Source organism: Lemur catta, chromosome 16 (genome assembly GCF_020740605.2).
Source record: "Lemur catta isolate mLemCat1 chromosome 16, mLemCat1.pri, whole genome shotgun sequence".
NCBI classification, from domain to species: domain Eukaryota; kingdom Metazoa; phylum Chordata; class Mammalia; order Primates; family Lemuridae; genus Lemur; species Lemur catta.
In genome coordinates, this window is record NC_059143.1 from 22,941,656 (window position 1) to 22,968,242 (window position 26,587).

Below are 26,587 nucleotides of genomic sequence, written 5' to 3' on the forward strand. Positions count from 1 at the left end.
TCCTGAATACAAATCTAGTCTGTAGGTGTTTTTGAGATTGGAATCTTTGCCTTAGAGATTGTCAATACTACTTGATACCTGAAAAACAGGAAATGAATTGGCCATAACAACCTAGCCTACTTTACTATAGTTATGCACAAAGAAAAAAATTTATGCTAAAAATGAATTCTTAAATATTCATTTTGATACAATGGATACTAATTGTACTAATGAAAAATATTTAAATACTGCTTTTTTCAGGTAAAAGTTATGAGGTGATCTCTAAATGTATGTAAGCTATGATTTCCTTATGCTTATGTTGCAATTCTAGCATCAACCAACCAATAATTCACTTAAAATTTAGGATAACAATTTAAAAAGGGGGGGAACAAGTAACCCAAAAAAGTTCCTGAGAGAAAATAATTACATCTTCACACAAGGTCTTTAGAACATTATATTTCATAAAAGACAATGATAAAAAAGTACAAACATTTCCATGAGAAGCAAAAAAAAAAAAAAAAAATGAAAGTACAAGAAATTACTAGCACTTATTTTAGTGCATTTAATGTAGAAGCCTTTCATATCTTAATAAATAAAATAATCTTAAGTACACTTCCTCCTTCTGATAAACACAATGATCATTTTAGTTCTCTCAATTGGCATACTTGCAAGGCCAAGGCAATAAATCTAGAGTACTATTCATCTTGAAAATATATAAAGAAAGATAACAGAGATAAGCAAAGGCCAAATAAAATGATACAAAATCTGCTTTCACTTTTAGGGAGCCTCCAGAAGGAGAATACGTATGTATTAGATACTTTTCAATTTTGTTTTAAAATGGATATTAATATCTTGGCTAGGAAAGGAGTATAGGCAAGTTTTTAATACATGATTTTGAATTTATATAATATTATAAATAAGGTTTTCTTACTGAACACCTTTTCACAAAATACAAACAAAAAATTTAGATTTTAAAAAAATACTCATTAAACCCGAGTTTTGGCAAAGAATGACTATCTCCACTGTGAGACTTAATGTTACAGCAAATGTATGTACTTTTCCTATTTTCTTTTCTACAAACAGGCCCATTATCATTACTTCTTTCTCTAGTTGAAAGGCACTATATAATTTTCCCAGTAGGGCCACAGGGAACTCCTCATAGCTCTAGGTCCACCATATATAGGTTTCTTGACTTTGAGACTAAGAAATACAACAGATAAGTTATCAGAAAATGTCCTCATAATTTTAGAAAAGTTTCAATTTGCTTGACTTGATTTGTTTAGAAATGAAATAATGCTCTTTCCATACACATACTTAGCATTGCACCTGATCCAGAGCAGGCAATCAACTCATGTTCATTAATAAATCCACCAAACATACTATAAAGAAAATAGTTTGTATTGGCAATGTATTTGTTAATCTTTATGGAATAGATTTATTGTCATACAATGAAGACAACTGGGCAAAGCTCTGTCACTCTTATGGGAACATAGTAAAGGTCACTGTTTATAAGTGAAAAGAATTTTAGGTTTATACTTAAAAAGCAAAACAAAACCAAACAAAAAGCAAACTAGTGAGGTGGTTTTCACAGGATAACATACTATATTCAAAACTGAGAAAAAGCAAAATATTTGCATCTCATTCCTAAAACAAAAATTAATGTCAGACATAACTCAAGAAAATAAGGCAGACGCTAGTAGTACTGAGTTTTCTTGAAACTGTAAAATGTACATCTAAATGAAAAGATACCAAATGCAGACAGCTCCACATTAAAAAGAGACAAAGGTTTCCCTTATAATAACACTCAGAAACAGCCCTAACTTTGCCCCACCACTAAAACATTTTAAGTATTATTGGGTTAATTATGCTCCTGTGCCCCTACTACCTTGCTAGTGATCAACAAATGTTAACATTCCCAATCTCTTTTCATCAACTTAAAAAACTACATTGGTATGAGAGACAGAAAATGAACAGATACACAAATTAAGTACAAATATCTTAATTTTCAGAAGGTTTGATTTTTCATTATTTTGAGTACCACAAAAAAAATTGACAGATAAATATTTTGGAAATATTTCTAAGAAATAAATATGGAAAAATTCTGTTTGGTATCATAATAGAGAGGCTCAGTTTTCTCAAAGCATAAGAATTTCAATTATTTTATGATTTGGTTTGTGGTCATTGGGATTATCAATATTGCCATAAAAACTGACACTTCAATATTAAACTTACAACCTGAGATAAATGACCATATTTCTATTTTAGGTGAACAATCCATGAGGCATATGTTATTTAAACATCTCTCATATATAGCTTTCTATCGTTCTTCATGTTGAAGATTCACTTTATAGATACACAGTTTTTTTAAGTTTGTAAAAATATCTTAAGATATTTTAAGGAATCTTTTATAACTGATAATTTTCAAAGTAAGAATATTGTTTGGTTTGGCTATGGAAAACTTCAAGCAAATTTAAGATAAATGTACTTGACATCAGGTAGTATGAAATGTTTTCACAGAAGTGTCATAATATCAGTGCACTTAACTGATAAGGTATTTTAAGATAATTCTACTAATTATACTTTTAATGAGGAAATTTTAATAATTAACACCAGAGATGTAATTTCTTAAAAGTGAAAAAAATATAGTTTGAGTGAAACTGGTTGACATTTAAGGGTCCCTTCCCAAAGTGAAATTCTATGTCTGAGAATTAAACTTAAAATTTGTTTTTATCTACTAAGCATTTATCTTCACAAAAATAGAACATTTAATTTCTTATCTAATAGTATAATTCATTTGTATATTATAAGCACTACTGGGTTTTCCATAGATCATTCTTTTTAAAAAAAACTGACTCGATTTCTTTTTAAACGAAGATACTTTTTTTGGCTCTTCTGAACTGGAAATAATAAAAGTGCTGTTGATTGTGAATTTAAAAAAAATACAGTGTATAAACACACAACCTTGGGAACATTTTTTGAGGCACAAAATCCCTGACACTTACACCAGAGGTACATGAAAGACATTTAACATAAAGAGGTCCTTTATATCATGTCACATCACAACTTTTAAGATTTTCTTGGTAATACTCATGCAATATGCATAAACAATATGGTTGTGATTTATAGCAAAATCTGATGAGGCTGCAAGCAAGGAAAAAAAACAGGTAATCCTGGCAGGAAGAAAAGCTGTTTAAGTCCTTTCTTCTTTCCCTTTAAAGCCCTAAGAAAGCTGTGACTTCTTCCACACGAAAGGCAGAGTTCTAAAGCTCAAAACTAGTATAACAGTTTACCGTATTAGTTGGCTGTCAATTATTGACAGTTCCTTCATTTCACACAAGGGTTAACCTTTGTTTAGTGATGTAAGTTTACAGTGTTTTTTCCCATGCAAATAAAAAAATGTCTATAAAAGTCCAATAAAGGCATAACCAATGACATGCAAAACTGCAACACATCTTATTTTTCAACAACTTGAACACCTTAATTTATATCACATATGTACAAAATATGTCTAAACGGAAATAAAAGCATTCTCTTGAATTAAATTATAGATTTTAGTATAAAAATTTTCTTTTTGTAGGAGCTCTCAACTTCCGATCTTCAGCAATGGCTTCCAGTCTCTGCAGTGCTCACCATGGAGTGTGTCTCAAAGCAGAGAGGATGGGTGGAAGAGGGGTGATTGGACATAGACCCCCGCTGTAAACACTGAGGACTGCTGGCTCTTCTCCTCTCAGAGAACAGGGCACCGTGACACATCCAATCACTGACCTCCGTTAAGAGTGCACTCCAAGTTTATGATCCAGCATGGTGGTCTATCTTGCCATGAGAGCTACTTCTTTTAATAGTCTTCAATTGGAGCTAACTCTGGCGTGAGGTTTACAGATATATTTGTATACAACCTATCAACCAGTATTTTTGGCCTACATATTAAATTGTTCAACCCATCGATGTACTGACGCTCTTTAGAATACCTTAGTAATTTATACCTATAGTGTTAGAGGAAAAAAACAAAAAAGTAAGAGAAACATATTCAAAAGAAAAATTGATGAGGAATATGCTCAAGGTCATCTTCTAATTAAAGCATTTAAAGCTTTTTACAATTTCTGGTTCTTGCGCATAACTAGAAATGTCTAAACCATTATTCTAAATTAGCAATTTTATTAGTCAAAAAATGCCACCTGAAAAAATCATTTTGTACCATTACAACTTAGACACCCTTAAGAAATAAAGTGTGTTATGTTTTATAAAGGAAACACTTTCTAAATAAATAGTTAACTGGGTTCTTTAATATATGTGTGTATATGTGCCATCTCTTCATAACAAGCACCAAAAAAATGCTTCCCTTCCACAAAGAACATTCCCTTCAGCAAAAAATGCTTTCCTTGCATAATGAAAATTCCCTTCAGCAGATACTTTTGGGTGCAATACAGTTTTATTTCTCTTTCATATATAAAACAGCTCTGAAGCCCTGGTAACAAGATGATATTAAACTTACCGTCCTAAAAACTGGACTTCACCTCGATGGTGATGAGGAATAGACTTGTATTTTCCTATGTCTCCCTCTGGTCTGGTTACGTTATATCCAGCATAGTGAACTCTAAAATACAACATATGGAAATGAAAATATAAAGAAATAAAATCTCACATACAGGCCAGGCACAGTGGCTCACACCTGTAATCCTAGCACTCTGGGAGGCCGATGCGGGAGGATCACTTGAGGTCAGGAATGCGAGACCCCGTCTCTACTAAAGATAGAAAGAAATTATCTGGACAGCTAAAAAAATATACAGAAAAAAATTAGTTGGGCATGGTGGCACATGGCTGTAGTCCCAGCTACTCGGGAGGCTGAGGCAGGAGGATTGCTTAAGCCCAGGAGTTTGAGGTTGCTGTGAGCTAGGCTGATGCCACAGCACTCTAGCCTAGGCAACAGAGCAAGACTCTGTCTCAAAAAAAAAAAAAAAAAAAAAAATCTCACATATAAATGGATTATGTGGGTTCAATTTTAAAGTGCAAAAGAATGCTCTAACCTCTGTTGCCAATAATTTCAGAAGGCAGTCTTAATGAAAAAAAAGAGAAACACAAATAGGATTTAGAAACCTCAAAAACTTCCCATCCCCCCAAAATGCTTTCTTCGAATAGACAAGGTCTAAGATTTACCAAATAGAAATAAGATTTATAAAAATTTTATTATTAAGCAATTTGTACCTCAACATACCTGTTCCAAAGGTCATCATCTTCTCCTCCCCATCCCCAGAAGGCATTAGGAAAACCATTGATCTTTCTAAATTGTTCCACTGTCAGTCCACTTACACCACCAAAAAACTCTTTATATGGAAGACTAAAAAAGAAAGCAGGATATAGCATTCTAAGAATGAAATCATAACAGTTTGCCTTGTGAAATCAGTTTTCTTTCAAGTGCTTTGCAAAACATACCTGTTTCCCATATAAACAATTATGTTAATTACATAGTATTCTGGAAAATGGAAAGTACACCAAGAAACAAAACATTTTTATATTCTACTGAAACAGTATTTGTAAATGTGCTATGTCACCCACATAATAAAACATTTGTGGTAATTGAAATTTAATATTTAATATATAAACAAGACTCAAAATAAAACTCAAAACCCAGTGTTCAAAAATTGTATATTTTCACAAAAGTAAACTTAATTAAATACATCAGTAACTATCAATGCATGTCAAACGTTGCTAAATAACATTTAAAAATTTTTTAATTATAAATGCATTATTTATTATATAGAGCAGGATAAATATAAACTACAAAGGATAATTCTTAGCATTTAATTTTGAAATGACTAGCTGCCTATTCCCATAATGATCTTATCTGTCAGGATTATACTCCCAAAATACTCATGGATATTTACAAATATATTTATTTTTAATGTACTAATATTTAGAGAAATTACTATATTTTTAATTTGGATTTTATTTTCCTTACCCTTCCCTAACTCATTGTCTAAGGAATTTGTCACACCATACAACGTTTCTAAACTAGACTTTTAATTATCTTAGTTGTTAGTCTAGGTATAGACTGGTTTTCTTACGTTGAGGTAGCATTCCTAGACCTATAGTCCTGAATAAATTCGCATGCCCTGAAATGTTCCTGCCTCTTCACCTCCCCCATCTCTGGATCTAATTTGACTCTAGTAGGCTGACCAAAGCCAAGTTTCCAGAGGGGTTAAGAACCAGATCATGAACCTTGATGGCTTCCTCCAAGGTAACCCCAGACGTGGAGTACAGATACACAGATAAAAAGAAAAAGGTTTTCTAATGATGACAATGACTAGCGAGAAAAAAAAAGCATTCTTTTTTTTTTTTTCCCCTGTTTTAATGCTGCTTCTTTTGCTCATGTCCTTGAGACTTTTTGTCTCTCTCTACTTTGCAGGGCAGCACCAGGCAAAACTGTGATGTGGGCACCATCTTCCTGTCCCAGGCAACAAAACAGTTTTCTCTTCTTGCTCTCTCTTCCTTTAGCCAATGAAAACTGGGATCTCTTTCCCAGATCAGACCTGCATTTTTCATGTCAACTTAAGTTACTATCTCAGGTCTGATGACTGTTTACATTTTAAGATATCTCCAGTTGGAGAATGAGAAGATTTATTATTAATGGGCAGCTCAAGAATGCATAGTTTAGGAAGCTACACAGCAGAAGAGAGGGCTTCCTGGCCCTGAACCATCACTGGAGGGACGGAAGGAGCCAACATGAGTCTTGCACCTACCACATGGCAGACATGGGGCACACATGACCTCACAGCAAGCCTGTCAATGGACTCTGTTTGTTATTCCAGTGAAGAAGGAAACCAGCCTTCAGAGATACAAGTAACCAACCAAGTCCTGTAAGTGTGAGAACCCAAATTTAAATCCGCATGTGCCTGACTACAGAAACCATGCTCTCTTTTCCATCACACCACACTCAAACCTGTGTGTAAAGAAGTGCCCAGAAGGATGACAAGCCCCACTGCATCCCAGCTCTCTAGGAAGATGGGTTAAGTTGTAGATGATATTCTTGAGGCTCTTGAGCTCTCTCAGATTTAGGCATATAATACTACTACCAATTCAATGCTATGATTGTGCAAGTATGTCGTATGATATCAGGAATGGTGCCCACTACTTACATATACATGTATTTATCCAGCTTTGCTGCAAAATGACGTGGCATTTCTCCACATCCATAATAGTTACGGTCATTTTCAGGGAGATGATCCACATCATGGAAGATGACGCAGTCCCAGACACTGTCTTTCATTGCCTCTTTGAAGCCCACATTGAAGAGCATCGCACGGTTAAAAGGTTGTGTGCCAGTCTTCACAGAGCAAGCCCAGAGAGAAAAATAGAAATGTACGTGTTCTTTGTCATCTGACTTTTTCTATATTTTTCTAACTTCTTGCATCATGGTCAAATAATAATAATAATTATACCCAAATCAAATAGACAAGTAATAAACATACTTTAGGATTTTCCAATATACTATTTAAATTTACTGACTGTATTATTTTATACTTTGCTAACATAGAAGAAAACATTATTATCATCTATTGGTACATCATCACATTTACATATTTCTGTTTGGCTGGGTGAGGTGGCTTATGCCTATAATCCTAGCACTCTAGGAGGCCAAGGCAGGAGGATCGCTTGAAGTCAGAAGTTCAAGAACAGCCTGAGCAAGAGCAAGACCCTGTCTCTACTAAAAATAGAAAAATTAGCCAGGCGAGGTAGCATGTGCCTGTAGTCCCAGCTATTCGGGAGGCTGAGGCAAGAAGATTGCTTGAGCCCAGGAGTTTGAGGTTGCTGTGAGTTAGGCTGACACCACAGCACTCTAGACCAGGCAACAGAGTGAGACTGTCTCAACAACAACAACAAAAAAAGAACACAACCTTCCTATTGCGGGGAGTTAGCTATGCTCCCAGCAAAAAATCGGGTCCCTTAGGCAGGAGTTGTCACAAAGGATAAGGAGATAATAGAAAACAAAATAATAGAATATAGAAATCAAAGAATACACAGAGACGAAAGTACAGTTTCATCAAATATAGATTTATGAAAGGGGGGGGCCAACAGGAGACCCCACAGCATTCCCGTGAGCTGTGAGGCCACGAGTGAAGTTTCACATCAGTATTTATGGGTACAGTGATAGGTTGCCAGGGGTAATAGATTTACATAATAACAGGTAGTCCATTTTAGGTTAAAAGTCTCCCAAAAGGCTTCTATAGATCCCCTAATTAACTCTATCTACGTAAGCAAACGGTCACAAATCTTTGAAAGACAAACTTCTAAGTTCTAAGATAAAGCTATCACTTAACAGAAGGGTTAAACAGAGATGCAGTGGCTCCGTATTTCTTTATCTAGTTATTGTGGATGGAGACACGTAGTCAGGAGTCAAGCAGGAACTGTCCCTTGGGCTAACTGCTTCTAGCCACAGGTGTCTGTCTGTGGGGCTGCCACTCTTTGATCAGCTCTCATGCCGTGGCTCCCTGCAAACCTGCTCTGTCATACAAACCAGGCGAAAACCACAGGTTTGAGACTGCAGCATCACCTTGGAAAGCAGCTGCCACTGATCTTTGAGATGCCCTCCTGAGGTGAGGCAGCTTCTGACACGCAAACTAACACGTTTACATTTTCCTGCAGGGCAAAGCCCTGCAAAACTCCTGAAGTCTTTTCTGTCTCTAATATAGCAATATTAATCTATGGAGCAACATCCTATATTACAACCATTTTACTTTATTTACTAGTAAAACTATATTAAGGTGAACTGGCAATAAACAAGTTTCATTCTGTATCTAAAGAAAATTAAAGCGCATTTATTGATGTCTTAGCAACAGTTCTCAAAATCATTTCCAAAATATAAAATAAGAAAGGATTATGAAAGAAGTGGATGACACACACGGCACAGTCATCACCAGAGCGCTGCTTTAAGAGCGAAAAATTACTAAGTTTTAGTCCTGGATCTTACATAACTTGAGATAATGGAAATCACTTTACTTTTTACAGCCTCTTTTTTCACCAGTGAAATGGAGAGAATAAGAAGAAAAGACACTTAAATTATTTTGTTATTACTGATGCATCAACATCAGCTTTAAAAACCTACTTTCCTTTAAGGTTTTAAAAATTGTTTTTATTAAATGTGGACATAATGCTCAAAGGCTTATAAAAAAATAAGAAGTTCCATGTCTAACCTATCTGCATGCCCCAAGAGCAATACATTTCAACTCTTCCAGCTGTGTATTCTGGTATTTATCTCCGTATTTTGAGGTAAGGAGAGTTCTAGTTATTTCTTGCTTCTTTGACTTTAGACTCTTGACTTCTTCTCATGGTAGCAGAGAAGTTAAATCACCATACCCACTGCCCAGACCTTCACTCTCCCAATATGGTTATATTATAATTCTTGGTTAAATCAATAGATTTATATGATTTGGACTACATAAATAATTCTCCAGTGCTGAGTGAATTGATTCTGTTTTCTTTCTCAAACTGGGATTAGCTATAGTTTTCTATATAACTATTACCACTTTGTACAAAAGGCCCAAGAGATATGCTCTATACCTATTAATAATTGATGTAATCATCCAAACACATCAAATCATCTATCAATTCTTTCTCCATCTCCTAAGCCCAACTTCCCCTTGCCCTCTCCAGACCACATGTGACTATCACCTGGGACTTCTCTGACATTCCCTAAATTCTCCATGTCTTTAACTTGGATTTCTCAATTTGCTGAGGCCCATCCTTCAGTACCTTCTTAAGGATCCATAGAAAATACATGTTCTTAGTCAATGAATGATTGAAAATGCCACTAGTCTACCCTCACACTTAATTGACATTTTGACTGAGTAAGAAATTCTAGGCTGAAAATAACTTTTCTCTAGAATTTTAAAAGCATACCTCCACAATCTTTCAGCTATCAGCATTGCTGAGAAGGTTCCTACCTTTCTGATTCATAATCATTTATCATTTTTCTTACAGAATGTTTTTAATATCTTTTCTTTTTCATCTGTATTCTAAAATTTCAAAATAGTATATTTCATAGTGGATCTACATTTTATTCATGTGTACACGTGAGGTCCCTTTAATCTTAAAGACTCATGCCTTTACTTCTGGAAAATTTTCTCATAGTCTTTCTTTGGTCATTTTCCTCCTACTCCCCCGAAATTTTTTCTGCTGTATTTTTTCCACAGCCAGTGTATTAGTTATCTATTTATGCATAAGAAATCACAGCAAAACTTAGAGGCTTAAATAAGCAATAGTCATTTATTATGCTGATGACTTCTGTGGAGAGAGAATTCTGGGAGCAGAATAGAAATGCCTCATTTCTGTTCCATCATATCCGGAGCCTCAGCTGGAAGACTGGAAGGCCAGGCACCTGGAAATACTGGAAGGCTTGCCTGGGGAAGGAGGATTCACTTCCAAGGTGGCTCACTCACATGGCTGGAAGGGTGGTGCTGGCAAGTTGGTTCCTCTCCACACAGCTGCTTGAGCATCCACATGACATGGCAGCTGGCCTCCCCAAGAGTGAGTGATCCAAGAGGCCAAGGCAGAAGCAGCAATGTCTTTATGACCTAGCCTCAAAAGTCTCATATTGCCCCTCCCACAGTATTTGGTTCTCCATGCAAATCAGCCCTTGATCACTGTGGGAAGAGATTCCACAGGGGGTCTGACTGCAAGGAGCCAAAGATCCCTGGAGTCCATCTTGGACAGTACTTACTCCCACGACATACTGATGCTCTTAGATCAATCTCCTTATTTTCTTAGTTTTGGTTCTATTTCAGGAGTTATTTTAAATCTTCCAGACATTCTATTGAAAGTTTTGTTTTATTTATCACATTTTCATTTCTTTTCTTTCTTATTCTCTGATTGTCTTTATGATGTCCTGATTTTGTTTCAGGGATTCATTATCTTTCCTTCGCTCTCTGTGGATCCTGGTTATGAGTTTTTGTTGTTTCTTTTATTTTTTAAAGATTTTTTTTAAAAGTTCCCTCCATTGTCTGTATTTTCTACATTCTCTCTCTCTCTCTCTTTTTTTTTTATTTGGCTTTATCTCCTTGTTGGAGGCGTTCTTTAAAATCTAGGGATCCTTGGCTGCCCATTCATGTTTGAGAACAGGCAGTAAACAGCTGAGGGGAATCTCCACATATCTATGCAAGAATTGCTGCAAACCACTCTTGACTCACATACAAAACACACACACACCCTAACCCAAAATAAAATTTAAAAAGGCACATCCCTCTTCCTCCAGTATTCTATGTGTCCACAGCTCAGGGACAGGCAATGCCCTTCCTTGTTCAGGACAAAAGCCTTGGCATCAGGTTTGCCTGTTCTCCATCACTCACACTACATATCCAATTCATCAGCAAATACCACTTCTAAACCCAGTGTAGTCCAAACCCAACCACTCCCTACCACCTCCTCCTCAACCACAGGAGCCCAAGTCATCACCATCTCCTCCCTAGACAACTTCCAAAAGCTTTCTAGTGGCTCTCCTTGTTTCAGCCCCGACCCTTATAGCTTATTCTCAACACAGCAGCCAGAGTCATTCTGTAAACATAATTAGACCAACTCATCCCTCTGCTTAAAATCCTCCAGTGTCTTCTGACCTCACACAGGATAATCCAAGTCCTCACCTGGACTGTTAGGTCCTTCATTGTTTGCTTTTGATTTCCTCCCCAGCATGCTCCTCCGGTGACACCCATCTCTCTGCCCAAACACACCAAGCATTGTCCTGCCTTGCCTGGAATGCACTTTGCCCACATCAGCATGGCGTGCTCCTTCATCTCCTCAGTGAGGCCTTCCGAATACTCTGTGAAAAAGAGCACCTCTGCCTGTCCTTACCACACTCTGCCCTGAGCTCCACCTGGCATATCACATAATTATTTACTGCCTGTCTTTCTGCACAAGCACAGGAGGGGGCCTTATCTGGTTTGTTCACTGCCATATCCCTTTGTTGAAATAAATGCAAGTGGGCTGCAGGGAAGTGATAACACGAGGGAGCTGGCCTTTTCCTTTGGAGACCTCCAGTGTCAGATCTGTTTGCTGAGGCTAATCTATTTCTCTAATGAAGACACTACTTATGCCCTGCCCCACTCGGAGGGGTGAAGGATTCATACCTGGCCACTGGCTTTAAAAAGCTAGACAGGGAAAAGGCCAGAGGGTCCCCAGTGTTGGCATGCAGACTTATTTAATCCCCTGTCTTTAGGCCCCAAAATGTAGCTGTGTCAGCACAGTCAGAGCTTCTTGAGTGTGGTTTTTCCAGAAGATAAACTTCTCATTTTCTATAAGATACAACAAAGTAATCCCCTGGCAATACAAGCAAAGATGAGGAACTGGGGATTTGACTGTTTTGTAGTGAAACTTTTTCACAACCTGCTTATGGTTAGCCCAGTGCTTCAGTCTACTTTCTGTGACATCTTTCGAGTGCCGAGATTCTCAGACGTTTGTCCAGCAAACTGACTCCATTCTTGTCCCAATTGCCTGCGACAGGCACGTGGGTTTGGACATTCACTGCTCTGCGGGGCAGCTGTCAGCACTCCATCCACTTCCTGACTTCCAGGAAGTGCTGAAACCTCTCACCCATTACCATTTCTTTGTCCTGAGGTTTAATAACTTTTTAAAATTTTTTCTTCTTTCACTCTCATTTTAGGAGTTTGGAAAGAAGAGGTAAACCCATGCTCCATCTTCGCTATTTAAGCAGGATCTTTGAGCTGCTCTTCAATTACTTAGCATTTCTCCTGGGCACCCGTCCAGCAGAAAAATTACTCTTCTACTTCATATGTGGTGAAGATGTTTCTAGCTCCAACCCACACACTATCAAATACATGGTTCTGAATTAATATTGATCAAAGCTGAGATTCAGACAAGAGGTTTGAAAATAAAAATGTGGATCTTAGTTGCTTTGCAAAGATTTCTTCATCACATACACAAAATAATTCAATGGTGCTGAACTCTCAGGAGAATATGCCTTTGAAAACACAGAGACAGATATCTCATCTCTCAACACATTATGGGGACCTGATATTTTGAAAAAGGAAACTAGCAACTGGTAAAACAGACCTAGAAATCTATACCTGCTGCTATCATAAAAGTAGCTAAAATTTTTGATTGGTTATCAGGTTAAAAAAAAAGTCAATTTTCATAGAATAGACTATTACATTAAAAAGTACATATGCACTATATACATCATAATATGCATGGGGCACAAAAAGCAGAGGCAAAAGCTAAGAGAAATTTTTTAAAAAAGTAGATCCAGAATAAACCACAGGAGCTGGAGAAACTGTAACCATCTTAATAAAAATCTGAATATTTCTACCAAATAACAGTAATAATACAAGCCATGTCACTTTGTCTATTATTTATCTATTGACAAATAAGGAAATAAACCCTAGCAGGCTTTTTGGGAGAAACTGACAAGCAGATTGAATAGAACAGAACAGAGAGACCAGATATAGACCCAAATATATGACACATACATTAACTGATTTTCAACAAAGGTGCCAGGGCAATTCAATGGGGAAAAGATAATCTTTTTAACAAATGGCCGATGGATCTTTTTAACTAAGTAGCCATAGGCCAAGAAATGAACCTTCACCCTTACCTCATATCATATATAGAGATTAACTTAAAATGGATTAGCCTAAATGTAAGAGCTAATCGCATCAAAGAAAACAGAAAATCTTAGAGAACAATTTCTCAAATACAACACAAAAAGCAAAAGCTATAAAAAAAAATCAATAAATTGGACTTCATCAAAATTAAAAAACTTTTGCTTTCAAAACAGACTGTCAAGAAAATAAAAAGTCAAGTCACAGACTGAGGGCAAATATTTGCAAAATGTATGTCTTACAAGAGACTTGTATCTACAATACAAAAAGAATTCTTACAACTCAGTAACAAGAAGACAACCCAGTTAAAAAATTGGCGAAATATCTGAACAGATCTTCACCAAAGAAGGTACACAGATAGCAAATAAGTACATGAGAAAATGACCAACATCCTTAGTCATCAGAGAAATAAAAATTAAAATTGCTATAACATACCATCCCTTACAAACCCACTAAAATGGCTAAAAATAAAAAGACTGACCATACCAAGTACTGGCAATGACGTGAAGCAACTGGAAAGGTCAGTATACGTTAATATAAAACTACTATGTGTCACAAATTTTAATGTGAAATACAAGGTGACAATATTAAGAGTGGTATAAGTTGGCAATGGAGATCCGGTCTTGTAATGTGACCACACATTTTTGGTTTCTGAAATATCACTTTATCCATGCTTAAAAAGAATGTAGAAAAGATTCTTTACCCTTACACTTTACAAAGACAGACTACAAAAAGTCAGGGTCATTTCAACTCTATTTGAACAGACTATGTTGAAGAATTATGATTTACTCAGCTGTGATAATATCTGTTCAGAAACAAATGAACTTTTTTTTTTTTTTTTTTGCTTTGCCTATATTTTTTAATTCTATTCTCTTCTTGGTTATCTCTATTTCTAAAAGAATCACAGAATCTCAGATTTGAAAGAGATCCTGGGCATAACACAGTTTAGTGCTCTGTTTTTCCTGACCTGTCAGTTCATTAGATGTATATTTGCTTACCAGCTACAGAGCCTGGTCTATATCCTGGAAAGGCTAGTATCCCATTACAAATGTCAGGCTCGGTAAGGCTAGCAAAATACATGCGTGTGGCTACAACAAAAACAAAATTCCTCTACCAAGAGAGATGACTTTGAAAATGAAAAACTATGAAAACATGACAGCAAATGTTCATTTTACACAACTTTTATTTTTTTTAGGATTACTACCTGGCTCTCATTCAGGTGCCTCTGATTACCTGATGAAGTTGACCCAATATTGATTCTCAGGACTAGCCAGCAACTACCCCACAGTACAAAGAAATCTGCAATCAAGAATTACCTACACTTTGCTGTTGTGTTTTTTGTTTTTTTTTTTTTAAATCTTATCCTTCACTTTCTGTACTTAAATTCATGGGTCATCAACTAAAATGCTCTATTGAAATTAAACACTGTGAATATAAATGAGGTAATTCTGGGGTGCTTCAGTATAATCTAGAATAGGACTTTGAGTTGTACTCCAAAGTACACCAGTTATGAGTCCAGATGGCAGTACATGAGTCTAAATATTCCCAAATACCCTGAATTAACAAAATAACCAGTTTCTCAATTAGATGAAACTTTACAGAGGTTTTCAAAAATAAACAAAGATCATAAACCAAATGAAAGCAAAAAAATGAGCACTACAAGTCGAAGTAATATTTAATTCTATAAGGTAAAATCAACTATAGTTATTTTAAAAAATCATACTTTGACAATCCTATGTTTAGAATCTAATTTAAACATATCAAGCCTATCATACTAAAGTTGAATATAATTGCTGATCAACCCTCTTGACCAAATTACAATTAGTACAAGAAAATTACATTATTACAAGGGGAAAAAATACAAGCTCAATCTAAAATCTAACTTTATTCAACTATCAAAACAAGGATTTGAGTTACCTGCTTAATCTTAAGCCAAACATTTTTAATCAAACCATATCTAAGAGTTTAAGTTCTAGAATACTTGGTGACTATTTTGAAAAATATCCTTACCTGTTCAATGACATAAAAGGCAAATTCCAGCCGCTGTTTCTGGAGCATCGGAATCAGGTGCAAGAAAAAAATTGGAAGATGTTCATGGCGATTACGGAAAGGAATGAGAACTGCCACCTTTAAAACAAAATAGTCACATGTGTAAATAAATGCAGTGGCAAATCCTAGAGGTAAAGATGAAAAGTGATCCTTGAAAACATCTGATGGCTTTAAAGTCACGCTGTTCTGAATTTTCTCACCAGAGTTACAACAGCGAGCAAACACAGACATGCCTTTGCCTTCATGCTGCTTGTGGTCTTGTGAAACTGGGAGGTATAAGTGGGCGCTGCAGTCTATTTTAAGGATTGTGGTCTTTAACTTATGAACACCATGGGAAATTGTTTAAAAGAGAAATAAATCAGATTTGGCAACTGCAAGGACTACTTTGGTGGCAGCATGGAGAGTAGATTGGAGAGGACCACGAGGCTGTCACAGCAACACTAACCCCACATCCAAGACTCCCTTCCTACTCCCAAGGGTGCTGGGGACTCCCTGGCGATGGGCTGGCATATTCAAGGAACTCCCAAATCAACCCACTGCCAAACCAGCTCAGAGGCCCCTAGGTTTACTCTCAGGATCAGAAACTGCTATGAAAAGTAAAAGAGAAAGGAGTCAGATGGTGAGTACATGTCCCTACCGCTGACCTATGTAAAGGGCATTAGTGTGATACCTTCTAGCCTGGTTTTGCATTTGGCCACAAGTTGGCTGCTTATGACATAACATAAATAGACTGTAAAAGTAGTTAAGGCAAATTATAGATATTTAAAGGAGGAAGTTATTAAATGGCTCCAGAGTCCATATTAAAGATAGTCTATATTACTTAAATACAACTAGGCCAAGTCATGAGTTGAACATATAAGGTTTCATTTTAGTCTTATAAGGAAACTGAAAATGATATAAAAGAAAAATTACCAGTGTCTTGGCAATTTCAAATAAGCTAAAGTGACATTTGAATAGCAAATAACTGTCCAAATTTTAATGAGACAGTTATCAAAGACTGTGAATGATATGCCTAAAGCAAAGTTTTTATTAAAATAAAGCTAAACAATCTCTTAAAAATTCATTTGGCATGTTCTTTCTCGTGGCTGTGGAACAACATTCTCAATAGTTCACAATTTATATCTAGAAAAAAAGATCTCAGTGTTCTATGATCATTTATTTTGAGGTTTAATAGCCTTTGTTTCAGGACATTCTTTCTTCTATCTGCCCTAATTTGCTGTTTAAGCCACTCCCCTGTCGATACATCTCCAGAGGAAATAGAGAACATCTGCTCCTTATCTTCTGAGAAAACAACACTTCATCTTCCTGAATCTCTCCTCACCCCATCTTGCTTGGGCAAAATTATCCCATTCAGTTTGTTCCCACTTTAAAACCACTCATCTTACTGAATTCATGCACCTTTTTTCCTTGCTTATTTCCTCCAATACACACCATGAGGAAAGCATCAAGAAAAATGTTTACCACATCAATTTCTCCCACCAAGTTTTTGTTCCATTTTCAAACTTCAAGCATACCACTGGCTACAGTGTCCCTAAATGACATGGCTTTGGACTTAGTTACTTTCAGGTGAATACAGCTATTCGCCACTGACTAAGACTAAAGGAAGTAGAAGTTACCAAAGCCCTCATGCTCCTTTAGTGTTTTTAGTTCTCTCTTCCTCTTCCTCATTTCCAGTGCCTACACATAGGAGCAATTCTCAAACTGGAATCACTTGATAAAGCAACGGAAGTCCTCATCCACCGACAGAATCAGAATGTCCGAGGACCGAGTCAAGCATCTGCATTTTTTGCAAACACCCCAGGTAGTTCTGAAACAAGTAGCTAAGACCCATCTTTGAGGACCTTAGACAAGAAATGGAACTCCAGGCCCCTAAGTAGATAACAACATCAAACAGCTGTCTGGTTTTTAAGCCTGGATGGTAGGCCAAAATTTTCAAGCCCTCTACCATCTGAACTCTAAATGGAAAGGCAATGTCACAGGTAAACACTTCACTTTTAATTACCTGAAAAGCATCACCATATTCCTCTTCCAACCTTCCTTAAGCTTGCCTCTATAAGGTGCCCAACCTGTGTCGAAATCTTCCACTCAAACCTACAGCATTCAGGAATACCTAGGAATTGTGTAAATCGCTAGTTTTGAAAGATCTCAATTCTAATTAATTGGCCATCAATTCACTTGGTTGGTATTTTTTTTTTTTTAATTAAAAAGAGAAGGAGGCCAGGTGCAGTGGCTCATGCCTATAATCCTAGCACTCTGTGAGACTGAGGCCTTAAGCAAACTCCTGCTTAAGGCCAGGAGTTTGAGACCAGCCTGAGCAAGAACAAGACCCCCGTCTCTACAAAAAATACAAAAATTAGCTGGGCGTGGTGGCGCGCATGCCCTAGCTACTTGGGAGGTTGAGGCAGGACAATTGCTTTATCCCAGGAGTTTGAGGTTGCAGTGAGCTATGATGACACCACAACCTTCTAGCCCAGGTGACAGACCCTGTCTCCAAAAAAAAAAGAAAAGAAAAGAAAAGGAGGTTCAAATATTAAGAATCAAAGTAATGGCACATGGTTAACATAAATCTAGTTATTTCTTCTTTCTCTCTCTCGACTCTGTTCCAATATGAAAAGGGAACATTATTAGTAAACAGGCAGGGAGGGGAAGGGGGGAATTTATTTAATTAAACATTTAGTGAGTTTATAATTATATAATACTTATGAGTATAGCTCATGTCTGAATAATCTCCAAAATCCCTCTCATACATTTGGTTGCATAACTCAGAACTAGAGACTATATTGAGAAGGGTTTGCTAAAAGCTGAAATAAAAGTAGGATTATCATACAGTTTGTAAATAAAATAAGCTAATTAATAGTTAGATCCCCAAATTAGTTTGTTCCTAGGAACTCCTTTCAATAATGTTATCTACTGATTCAAGTGGAGTTTAGAGTCTACTAATATTTTTAAGTAGGAACTACAAGTGTGATACATTTTTGTCTCCCAGAAAATAAGAAAACTATAAAATTTAAAATGCATCAGGTACAATCCACTGGAAAAAGGACAAGAATACTGAAATTTTCCTACCCCAAATTACTCTACTACTAATAGTATGCAACCCAATGCACACCTGAGGGGCACATTGTATCCTATATCCTATATACATCTGAGCATCAAACTCCAGGCTACCTCACGGCCTTCCTGGCTAAGTGTGCTATTTCTTCCATTGGGATTCAACATATACACTCATCACTCAAGGGTGAAAAGTAATTATTTGTCCAGGCCATTTTAAAAAAGTGGAATATATATAAATTGGGCCACATTTTATATAGATACAAATGTGAGGAAGATCAATCAAGAAATATGAAGAGATTCACCTAGTAAATGAATCTGATCCGGGAAATAGCATAAGGCAATTATAAAATAGAACCTTTTGCTAAAATTGGTACTAGAATCCATTTGAGTAGCTTTACAACTTGTTTAAGGCAATGACAACGCTGACCACCTATTTAATCATTTGTAACAAGGCCAAAAAGGCATTATTTGTCTTATAAACTCAATTCAACAAAACTGTGTTTCGTGCTTACCTTATACAAGACAATATGCTCTGCATTAGGGACACATAAAATAACACACATCCCCAAACACAAAGTTCAAGGTCAATGAAGTCAGAGGGTCTTTTTCATGAGTATAACAGCATACACTTCTTCCTCCTACCAGTGATTTTTTTCTAGTAAAATATAAATATTCTAGAAGAATACTAATATTTTAAAACAGAAATTAAAAACTATTTTCAGATAAAGGTTACATCACAATCCTTTAGGAAATAACATTTTATTTAATCAGTTGTAGTCTTCATTTGTGTTACATAAATGCTATTTCTTAACATTACATGAATATGCACTTATTAACCAATTTCATAGTACTGACAGCAACTCTGGTCTAAATCATGGCTTTTCATTCTTTTAAAGCAGCAGAGGCAGACTCACCCCCTTACCGTTTTTCAAATAAACTATTAAATAGAATTCTGACATAACAACAAGATAAAAAGCTTGTGCTGTGCCTTCTGAAACACAGATGAAGAGCCCAAAGTCCTCCCTTTCAAGTCCCGCAGTGACCTCTGAACAGCCTCTTTAGAAATTCTTAAACCCTGAGAAACAGAGCTTAAAAATCCCAATGCTAGATCCAACTGAAAATCAGGATATCAGTATCTTCCCATTGAGCTCTATGGGTCCAGAAACTGGTGGGCCCGCAGGTGTCATTAATCTTGAGGCAACGCTGTGGGAGGCAGAGAAACCATAGCCTCTGTTCAAACAGAACCAAAAAAAAAAAAAAATCTGTTTTCCAAGCCAAATTCCAAGAGACTGAACACCTGAGCATATATTTTGTATAGGCAGAGGTGCATGTCCAGTCTCCAAAATAACACTAGTAAATCACATCTGAACTGTAAATGCTATGCATTAAATACAAAAATGTTGATGCCTTAGTTTTATCAATACTTAAAGGCATTTGACTCTATTTTGAATAAGGCATATTTCTTCTCAAATGCATAGTAATAGTCAAATTACTTATGAAAAGAATTTACCTCACCTTCCACCTGGGTTTACAGTCCTTAGGCCTCCAGTGACCTCCTGGCTCAATATCTAAATCCTTGGAGAAGAGTTGATGAATTTCATCAAAACTGATTTCACTTACATTGACATTGAGGAATCCCCCTATAAGTCAAAAATGTAAAAAGTGGTTTTAATATTTTTTGCCTCAAAGATGTTAGAAGGACAAACAACACTCAGTAGTATGATACCATAACACAGCTGCCAGGACAGTACAGTTTATTCCTGTTATCACCACATTTTATTAATAGCACCCCCCTTTACTTTTGCTTTTGATGGTAATTTATGTGGTCATTCTACTATGTTTGGCAAATCAGCCAAAGATAATCTATTTCTTTTTTTTTAACTTTTTGCTGTTGAGTAATATACTGAATATTTTAATATCCTTTGGAAAATGTTTGCATGTCACTATAACTTAGCATATCGTTGCAATTTAACAATTATTCAAGTATTTTAAAACTACTTTTCATTTCAACATAGGAGACACGATGGCAGAGTACTTAAGAATTAAATAAGCAGTCAGACTTACTGGAAGCTTTAACCCCAGCTTCTGTCTACAGGGGAAATTATTTAACCTCTCTGTGCCTCAGCTTCTGCCTCTGTAAGAGAGGACAGTTGATACCTGCCTCTGAAGGTGGTTGTACACCATGGACTTCTAAAATGTTCCTGGTCTAATAGGAGGCACTCACTACCCAAATTAACAAATATACCATATTACTGGAGGTGTTTTTACTAATAGCTTTTCTAATGAACACCACACTTTGAAATAGGAATGAATCTTGAATGGAAAACCACTTCCATTAACACAGTCAAAAACAAAGCTAAGAGTCAGGAAGCCTCAGTATCTTCCCCCGAGAATTAAAACAGCTGTGCCATCACTAGCATTCCCTTCAAAGCAACCAATGTCACTGAGAATGGCATATAAAATGCCAGGAGAATGAAACTATGATCATCTTATAGCAGTTTTAATGTCACCTGTTAACTTCCAAATAGGTACAAATTGCTCTAGAATGCCCTCGGGCCAAATTCTTTTCTCTGACCTCCTCCTCTCATATTAATGAAATACAAACCAACAGATGTTGAGGTTTTCCATTTCAAGTCTTCTGAGCCTCTTGTGGCCACAATTTCACACACACAAAAAAACACTCAGTTCCTCTCTAGAAAGCCTCCTTCCTCCTGCTATTCTGTATTCTAGAAGGTCTTCACAATGGCCTCTCTTCCCCATGCCCACTTTATCCTAACCAGGGAGGACTGTCGTAGCCTCTACTCAGCACTGAGGCATGCTAGAGGGAAATATTAATATTTAAAATGCAAATACCTGTTTCCCAGAGTAAGCTAGGAAAAAATCTGTAATCTTCTAATGTCTGCTCATTCTACCGACAACATCTGTGGTCTTTTATAACCACACGCCCACCCTTTCCTCTGACAAGATATGCAAACTAGCTAACCTTAGAAAGGTCAGGTTCACTTAAAGGAAAGAGAAACCTATGAACTTGCAGAGAAGGGGAAAGTCAAATGTAAGACTGATCAGTCAACATAAGTACAGACTATCATGACTCAGCTGACAAAAACAGAATCTAGCACTGTAATCAAATAAATTTCACACAAATAAATCTGATGCATTTAATAGTATGCATGATTGCTAAAATGATAGTAATTAGGCTAAATAATAAGCAGTTCGCATAAGTAACCGAAGTTGGTATTCTTTATGCACTGTTAAACCAAATTTTTTTTGTCTTTTTTTCAGCTTTATTGCTTCAACAGCTGTAATCATCATTATTGTCAGCAGTTTTCTCCAGCGTCGTTTGCAATTTAATTTCCATTTCCAACGCACATGCGCTGGCAAATGAAGAGACAGCCTTTGTATCTTTCTCCTCATTAGAGAGGGCTTCTTGTGTCTGCCACCGTCCCCCATGTCTGAGGCATCCTAAATTCACCTTCCTCCTGACTGCCTCCCCTCAGAGTCCCTTAGCAGTTTTCCCTTGTGCTTAATTGTTCCTTGCTCTGAAATCCTACTATGTTGCTGGCTGAAGGCCAAAGATGACCCAGTGGCATGATGTTGTCCTACCGGTGGTAACAGCAACATCACTGTGCTGGGGGCAGGTGGAGGGCAGAGAACAGGCCTCCCACCTAGGACAGGCACTGCCACCACTGGGAACAGTGAATAGTGTGATCAGAGAGAGAGAGAGAGATGAATAAATGCTAATTACCACTAGGCAGGGTGGTGGTGTTAGGAAGACCCTGTAAACAGGAAAAGGAAGGGAAAACAGTGCCCAGGAGGAAGCATTCAACAGATTAACTAGTGGCATGTGGTTTCCAAACTGTCCTCAGTGGAAGGAACCTCTTTCAGGGAACCTGTGACTGGGGTACGGAGGACCCTGGGTCCCAAACATGGTCACTTTCATCTCTTTTATGTAATGGGTATCCCCTTCAGGTTTCACTCAAGAAAGTATTCCAGTGCTTCAAAAAAGCATTTGAGCCGGGCACAGTGGCTCACACCTGTAATCCCAGCACTTTGGGAGGCCGAGGTGGGAGGATGGCTTGAGACCAGGAGTTCAAGACCAGCCTGGCAACATAGCGAGACCCTGTCTCTATGAAAATATGAAAAAAAAAATTAGCTGGGCCATGGTGGTGGGTGTCTGTAGTCCCAGCTACTCTGGAAGCTTGAGGTGAGAGGATCACTTGAGTCCTGGAGTTCGAGGGCACAGTGAGCTATATGATTGCATCACTGCACTCCAGCCTGGGTGACAGACCAAGACACTGTCTCTACAAAAAAGATAACAAACAAACAAATAAATAAAAGCATGTAAAAACCACCCGCTATAAATGAAGTCAGGAGAGGACACAGCCTTCTTTACTCGTAAAGAAGTTAAGCAATCAGCCAGGCCAGACCCCTTTACTTCTTAAACTTGCTGAGATGTCAAAAGCAAGTGAAGAGAAAGAATCCACCGAGCTCCACAGAGAACTCCCAATCTTCACTCCCCGCCTGTGCTAAATCTGAGATTTTCAACTGGGAACTAGTGCTTCCTTTTCCCCATTTAGAGATTTAAAGGTCAAGAAAATGAAGATACTGGCTGAAATCCATTTACCCAGTAATGTAATAACAATCAGCAAACAAATGTAAATTATATAATTTACCAAATAATGAATTTCACTCTGTTGACATGAGGCTGGTGCTAGAAAGGAAAGAGCCAGAGAAATGAGTGCCTGAGGGAGGAGAGGCAATCAGTTACCTAGAGGATCAAGGCGAGAAGCCGGGAACTCACGTGGCATTAAGCTCCCTCTCAGTCTCGTGTGCCAAACTGCTTCTGCATGTGTGAGAATAACTGAGTTGCACCAGTGGTTATGTAGGACGTTTACTATAATTTCCTAATGCTGAATTTGCAAGATATGCAACAATGACTCCCATTTTGCAAAGCTGGACCTGAACGGGCCTACAGTCTGTTAGGCACACGTGGGCCCAAATGACAGGCTTACTGTCATGCGGGTTACAATGTATCACATGACATGATTTCGGATATTATTTTTTCTATTAAAATATAATTCTTAAAAAAAATATTCAATACACATGAATTACCTACATTTGCATTTTTCTTACATTTCAAGTAAAATTTAAGGCATATCCCTAGGCAGAGAGTTGTTTTCTCAATACATCAACAGTTTAAGTGATTACTTCACTTAGTTTGGAGCCTATATCTATTTTTTGGTATTTAAAGCCTAATTCTGGATACTTTCGCTTTTGTCTCTGTTTTACTCTCAGGGTTTTAAATGTGCATAGCCCAAAGCTCTTGATGACAGTGTCAGAGAAAGATCTGAATTTCTCCTAGAAATGTCCTTAGGGTGAATTCCTCCTCAAAGTCAGAAAAGAATTTTCATGATAAGATGGAACATTCCCTCCCCCCATCCTCTATGCTGTTTCCTGAGTACAGCTCTAGGCTGAACAGCTTTGAGTCATCCAGCCATTGGTCACCTACTGTCCCCTTTGAAGCCAACATTAGACACTGCCTATCTCCAATGCTTTACTGAAGCTTCTCAACTTCTAGAATTTTATAACTTAACACATGATTTCTTAACTATTCTTGAAGCAACGAAACCTGAGCATTCTAAACGTTAAGATAGAGTGTTTGTCTCACATCCCCAATGCCAAGGGCAATGCCTGGACACAGGATGAATGAATGATTGACTAGGAAGGCAAAGCTGCTATCCACTCTTGTCTCACCCCTACTTCCCTCCTACCGGTATTTCCACTCTCTGACTCCAGCAGGTGCTAAAGTATGTCTGTGAGCACTCTGACACTGCTCCCTCTCATTAAAGCCTCCTTCCCTTTCACCTTCCCACCCCTCCCTTCCTTCCTCAATCTCATGGAGATTTAAAGTCCTCTCTACTATATCCCCATTTTTCCTGTCTGCCTCCTTATGTAGTGATTTGCTGATTTGGGTGGTGTGCCTAAGAATTATCAGGTGTGCTTGTTCAAAAGCACACCTGGCCCCATCATCAAGGTTTCTGTGTTAGTCCTTGCCAGTGGGTCATGGTTATGGCCACTGGCTTTATCTGAACACATTTCAGCTGCGTGAACTGCCCACCATTGAGTCCTGCCTCCCAGAGGAAGAAGTTAGAACCCACTCCAAACCAGTTGAGCAGGTAGGAGCAGTCATGTGACCAGATGCACCCGCAGGAGGCCTGGGAGCAGTAGATGCCTCAGAAAGTGGTCTGGGCCCTGTTTTGGCTGCTCAACCTTTGACCCTGACTCTCTGGACACCCAGGCTTTCTCTGGAATCCTTAGTTTCTTTTCATGGATCCCTTTTCCTCTTAAGCCAGATAAAGCATATTCTGTGGTTTGCAACCAAGAACGTTTTGATTTGGCTTTTGCTATAGGTCTGGGGTGTGGCTCAGAGGTCTGCTAAGTATCCCAGCTGATACTGGTACAGGTCATCCCTGAACCACACTTAGAGAAACAGAGCTCTATGACCTGCACCTGATCCCAGCATCCATGCACTCACAAACGCCCTATTCCACCAACCTCCCAACCTGCCACACCTGGGTCGCCCATCCCAACCTTGGAGCAACAATTGTCCATGCTCAAATTCTCCACCCAATAAATAGCACTGAAGAAAACCACATAAGCACAGAGATTAATCCCATCACATTTTGGTGACAATACCTAATATACTGCCTCAAACATAGGAAGCTTTCAACAAAACTAAGTGTCAGAGGATTTGTGAGTTTTGACCAGGTGGGGGCGCTCTCTACGCTAACCATCAGTCACCTTTTATGATTAGCTCCACTTTTCAGTCCCTGAAACAACTTTTTAAATATTCACTTCTCCCTTTCAAGCTGCACAGGCCTTCTTGGCCACCCCCTGATATGCAAGTGGCCTCCTGCTTTAACTGGAAGGAAGAAATAACAGCATGAACCCCTTACCTTTCTCCACCTCAACTCCAAATGAACTGCGGTCTGGCCTCCAGCTCTCCAAGGTTCACTCTTGAACCCAAGGATGCAAGTCCCCTTTCACTTTCTGACCTGGCTCTGCAGAGCCCCTTCTGCTGCCTGTTCCTCTCTCCTCTTCCATGGTGCCTAGGACACACTCTCATCCATTCCTTCCTAAAGAGTTCTTCCTTAACCCAGCGTCCTCCGCAGATTCTTTACCGCTATTCTCCTCCCCTTTCCCACAAAACATTTGTTTTTTAACCAACTGGTCTTCACACATTTCAGACTCAGTTCTCAGGACAGTCTAACTTTGCTTTGTAACTACCCTGCCGCTCTACTGAAGTCGAGCTTGCTGTGGTCACCATCAGTTCTACGTGCTGAATTCAGCAGCCTTTTCACAGTTCCTCATTCTACCTGTTGTCTTTGACAGTCTCTCCTTGCAATGCTCTCCTCACTGGCCCTTGGGATGCCATCCTTCAACTCTTCCAGGTCCCTGACTGCTTCCCTTCTTCTACTGACCACGGCTCACCTGTGTGAGTGCTGATCCTGGGACCTGCTCTCAGCAGTCTTCCCGCTCACCTGCCCCTATGTCCAGTCCAGATCTCTTGTGACATTCAGACCCTAAATGACTCCACTGAACTTCAAATGACACATCCTCAAACTGAACGCATGAACTACCCCATTCCCCAAATGTGAGGTTTATCCTGCATTGCTTGTTTCAGTTAACAGTCACCAGGTTTTTTTCAGAAACCTGGAAATTAACCCTGATCCCTCAGTTGGTTGCTGCATCTGGCTAACAGCACACCCCTGAGCTGTTTTATGCCTCAGCCTGTTTCCAGTGCCATAGCCCTGGCTCCTGCTCTTGTCTTTTCCTCTGGCCAAATGCAATTAGTGCCTCACCGGTCTCCCTTATTCCAAGATTTCCCCATTCTCACCCAT

The 26,587-nt window shown here is 38.1% G+C and overlaps 1 protein-coding gene across 2 annotated transcripts in view; it reads right to left on the reverse strand.

Annotated features, from left to right (window-relative positions):
* Window positions 1–426: 426 nt before the first annotated feature.
* B4GALT6 (beta-1,4-galactosyltransferase 6) overlaps window positions 427–26,587 on the reverse strand; it is a 58,098-nt gene continuing 31,937 nt past the window's right edge. For both annotated transcript variants that reach the window (XM_045527602.1, XM_045527601.1), the window contains exons 4-9: window positions 20,202–20,326; window positions 15,594–15,710; window positions 7,113–7,300; window positions 5,192–5,314; window positions 4,472–4,573; window positions 427–3,962 (exon numbers count right to left, since the gene is read on the reverse strand). In XM_045527602.1, the coding sequence (XP_045383558.1) occupies window positions 3,815–3,962; window positions 4,472–4,573; window positions 5,192–5,314; window positions 7,113–7,300; window positions 15,594–15,710; window positions 20,202–20,326 (803 nt within the window). In that variant the 3' untranslated portion in view covers window positions 427–3,814. The remainder of the gene's footprint in view (window positions 3,963–4,471; window positions 4,574–5,191; window positions 5,315–7,112; window positions 7,301–15,593; window positions 15,711–20,201; window positions 20,327–26,587) is intronic.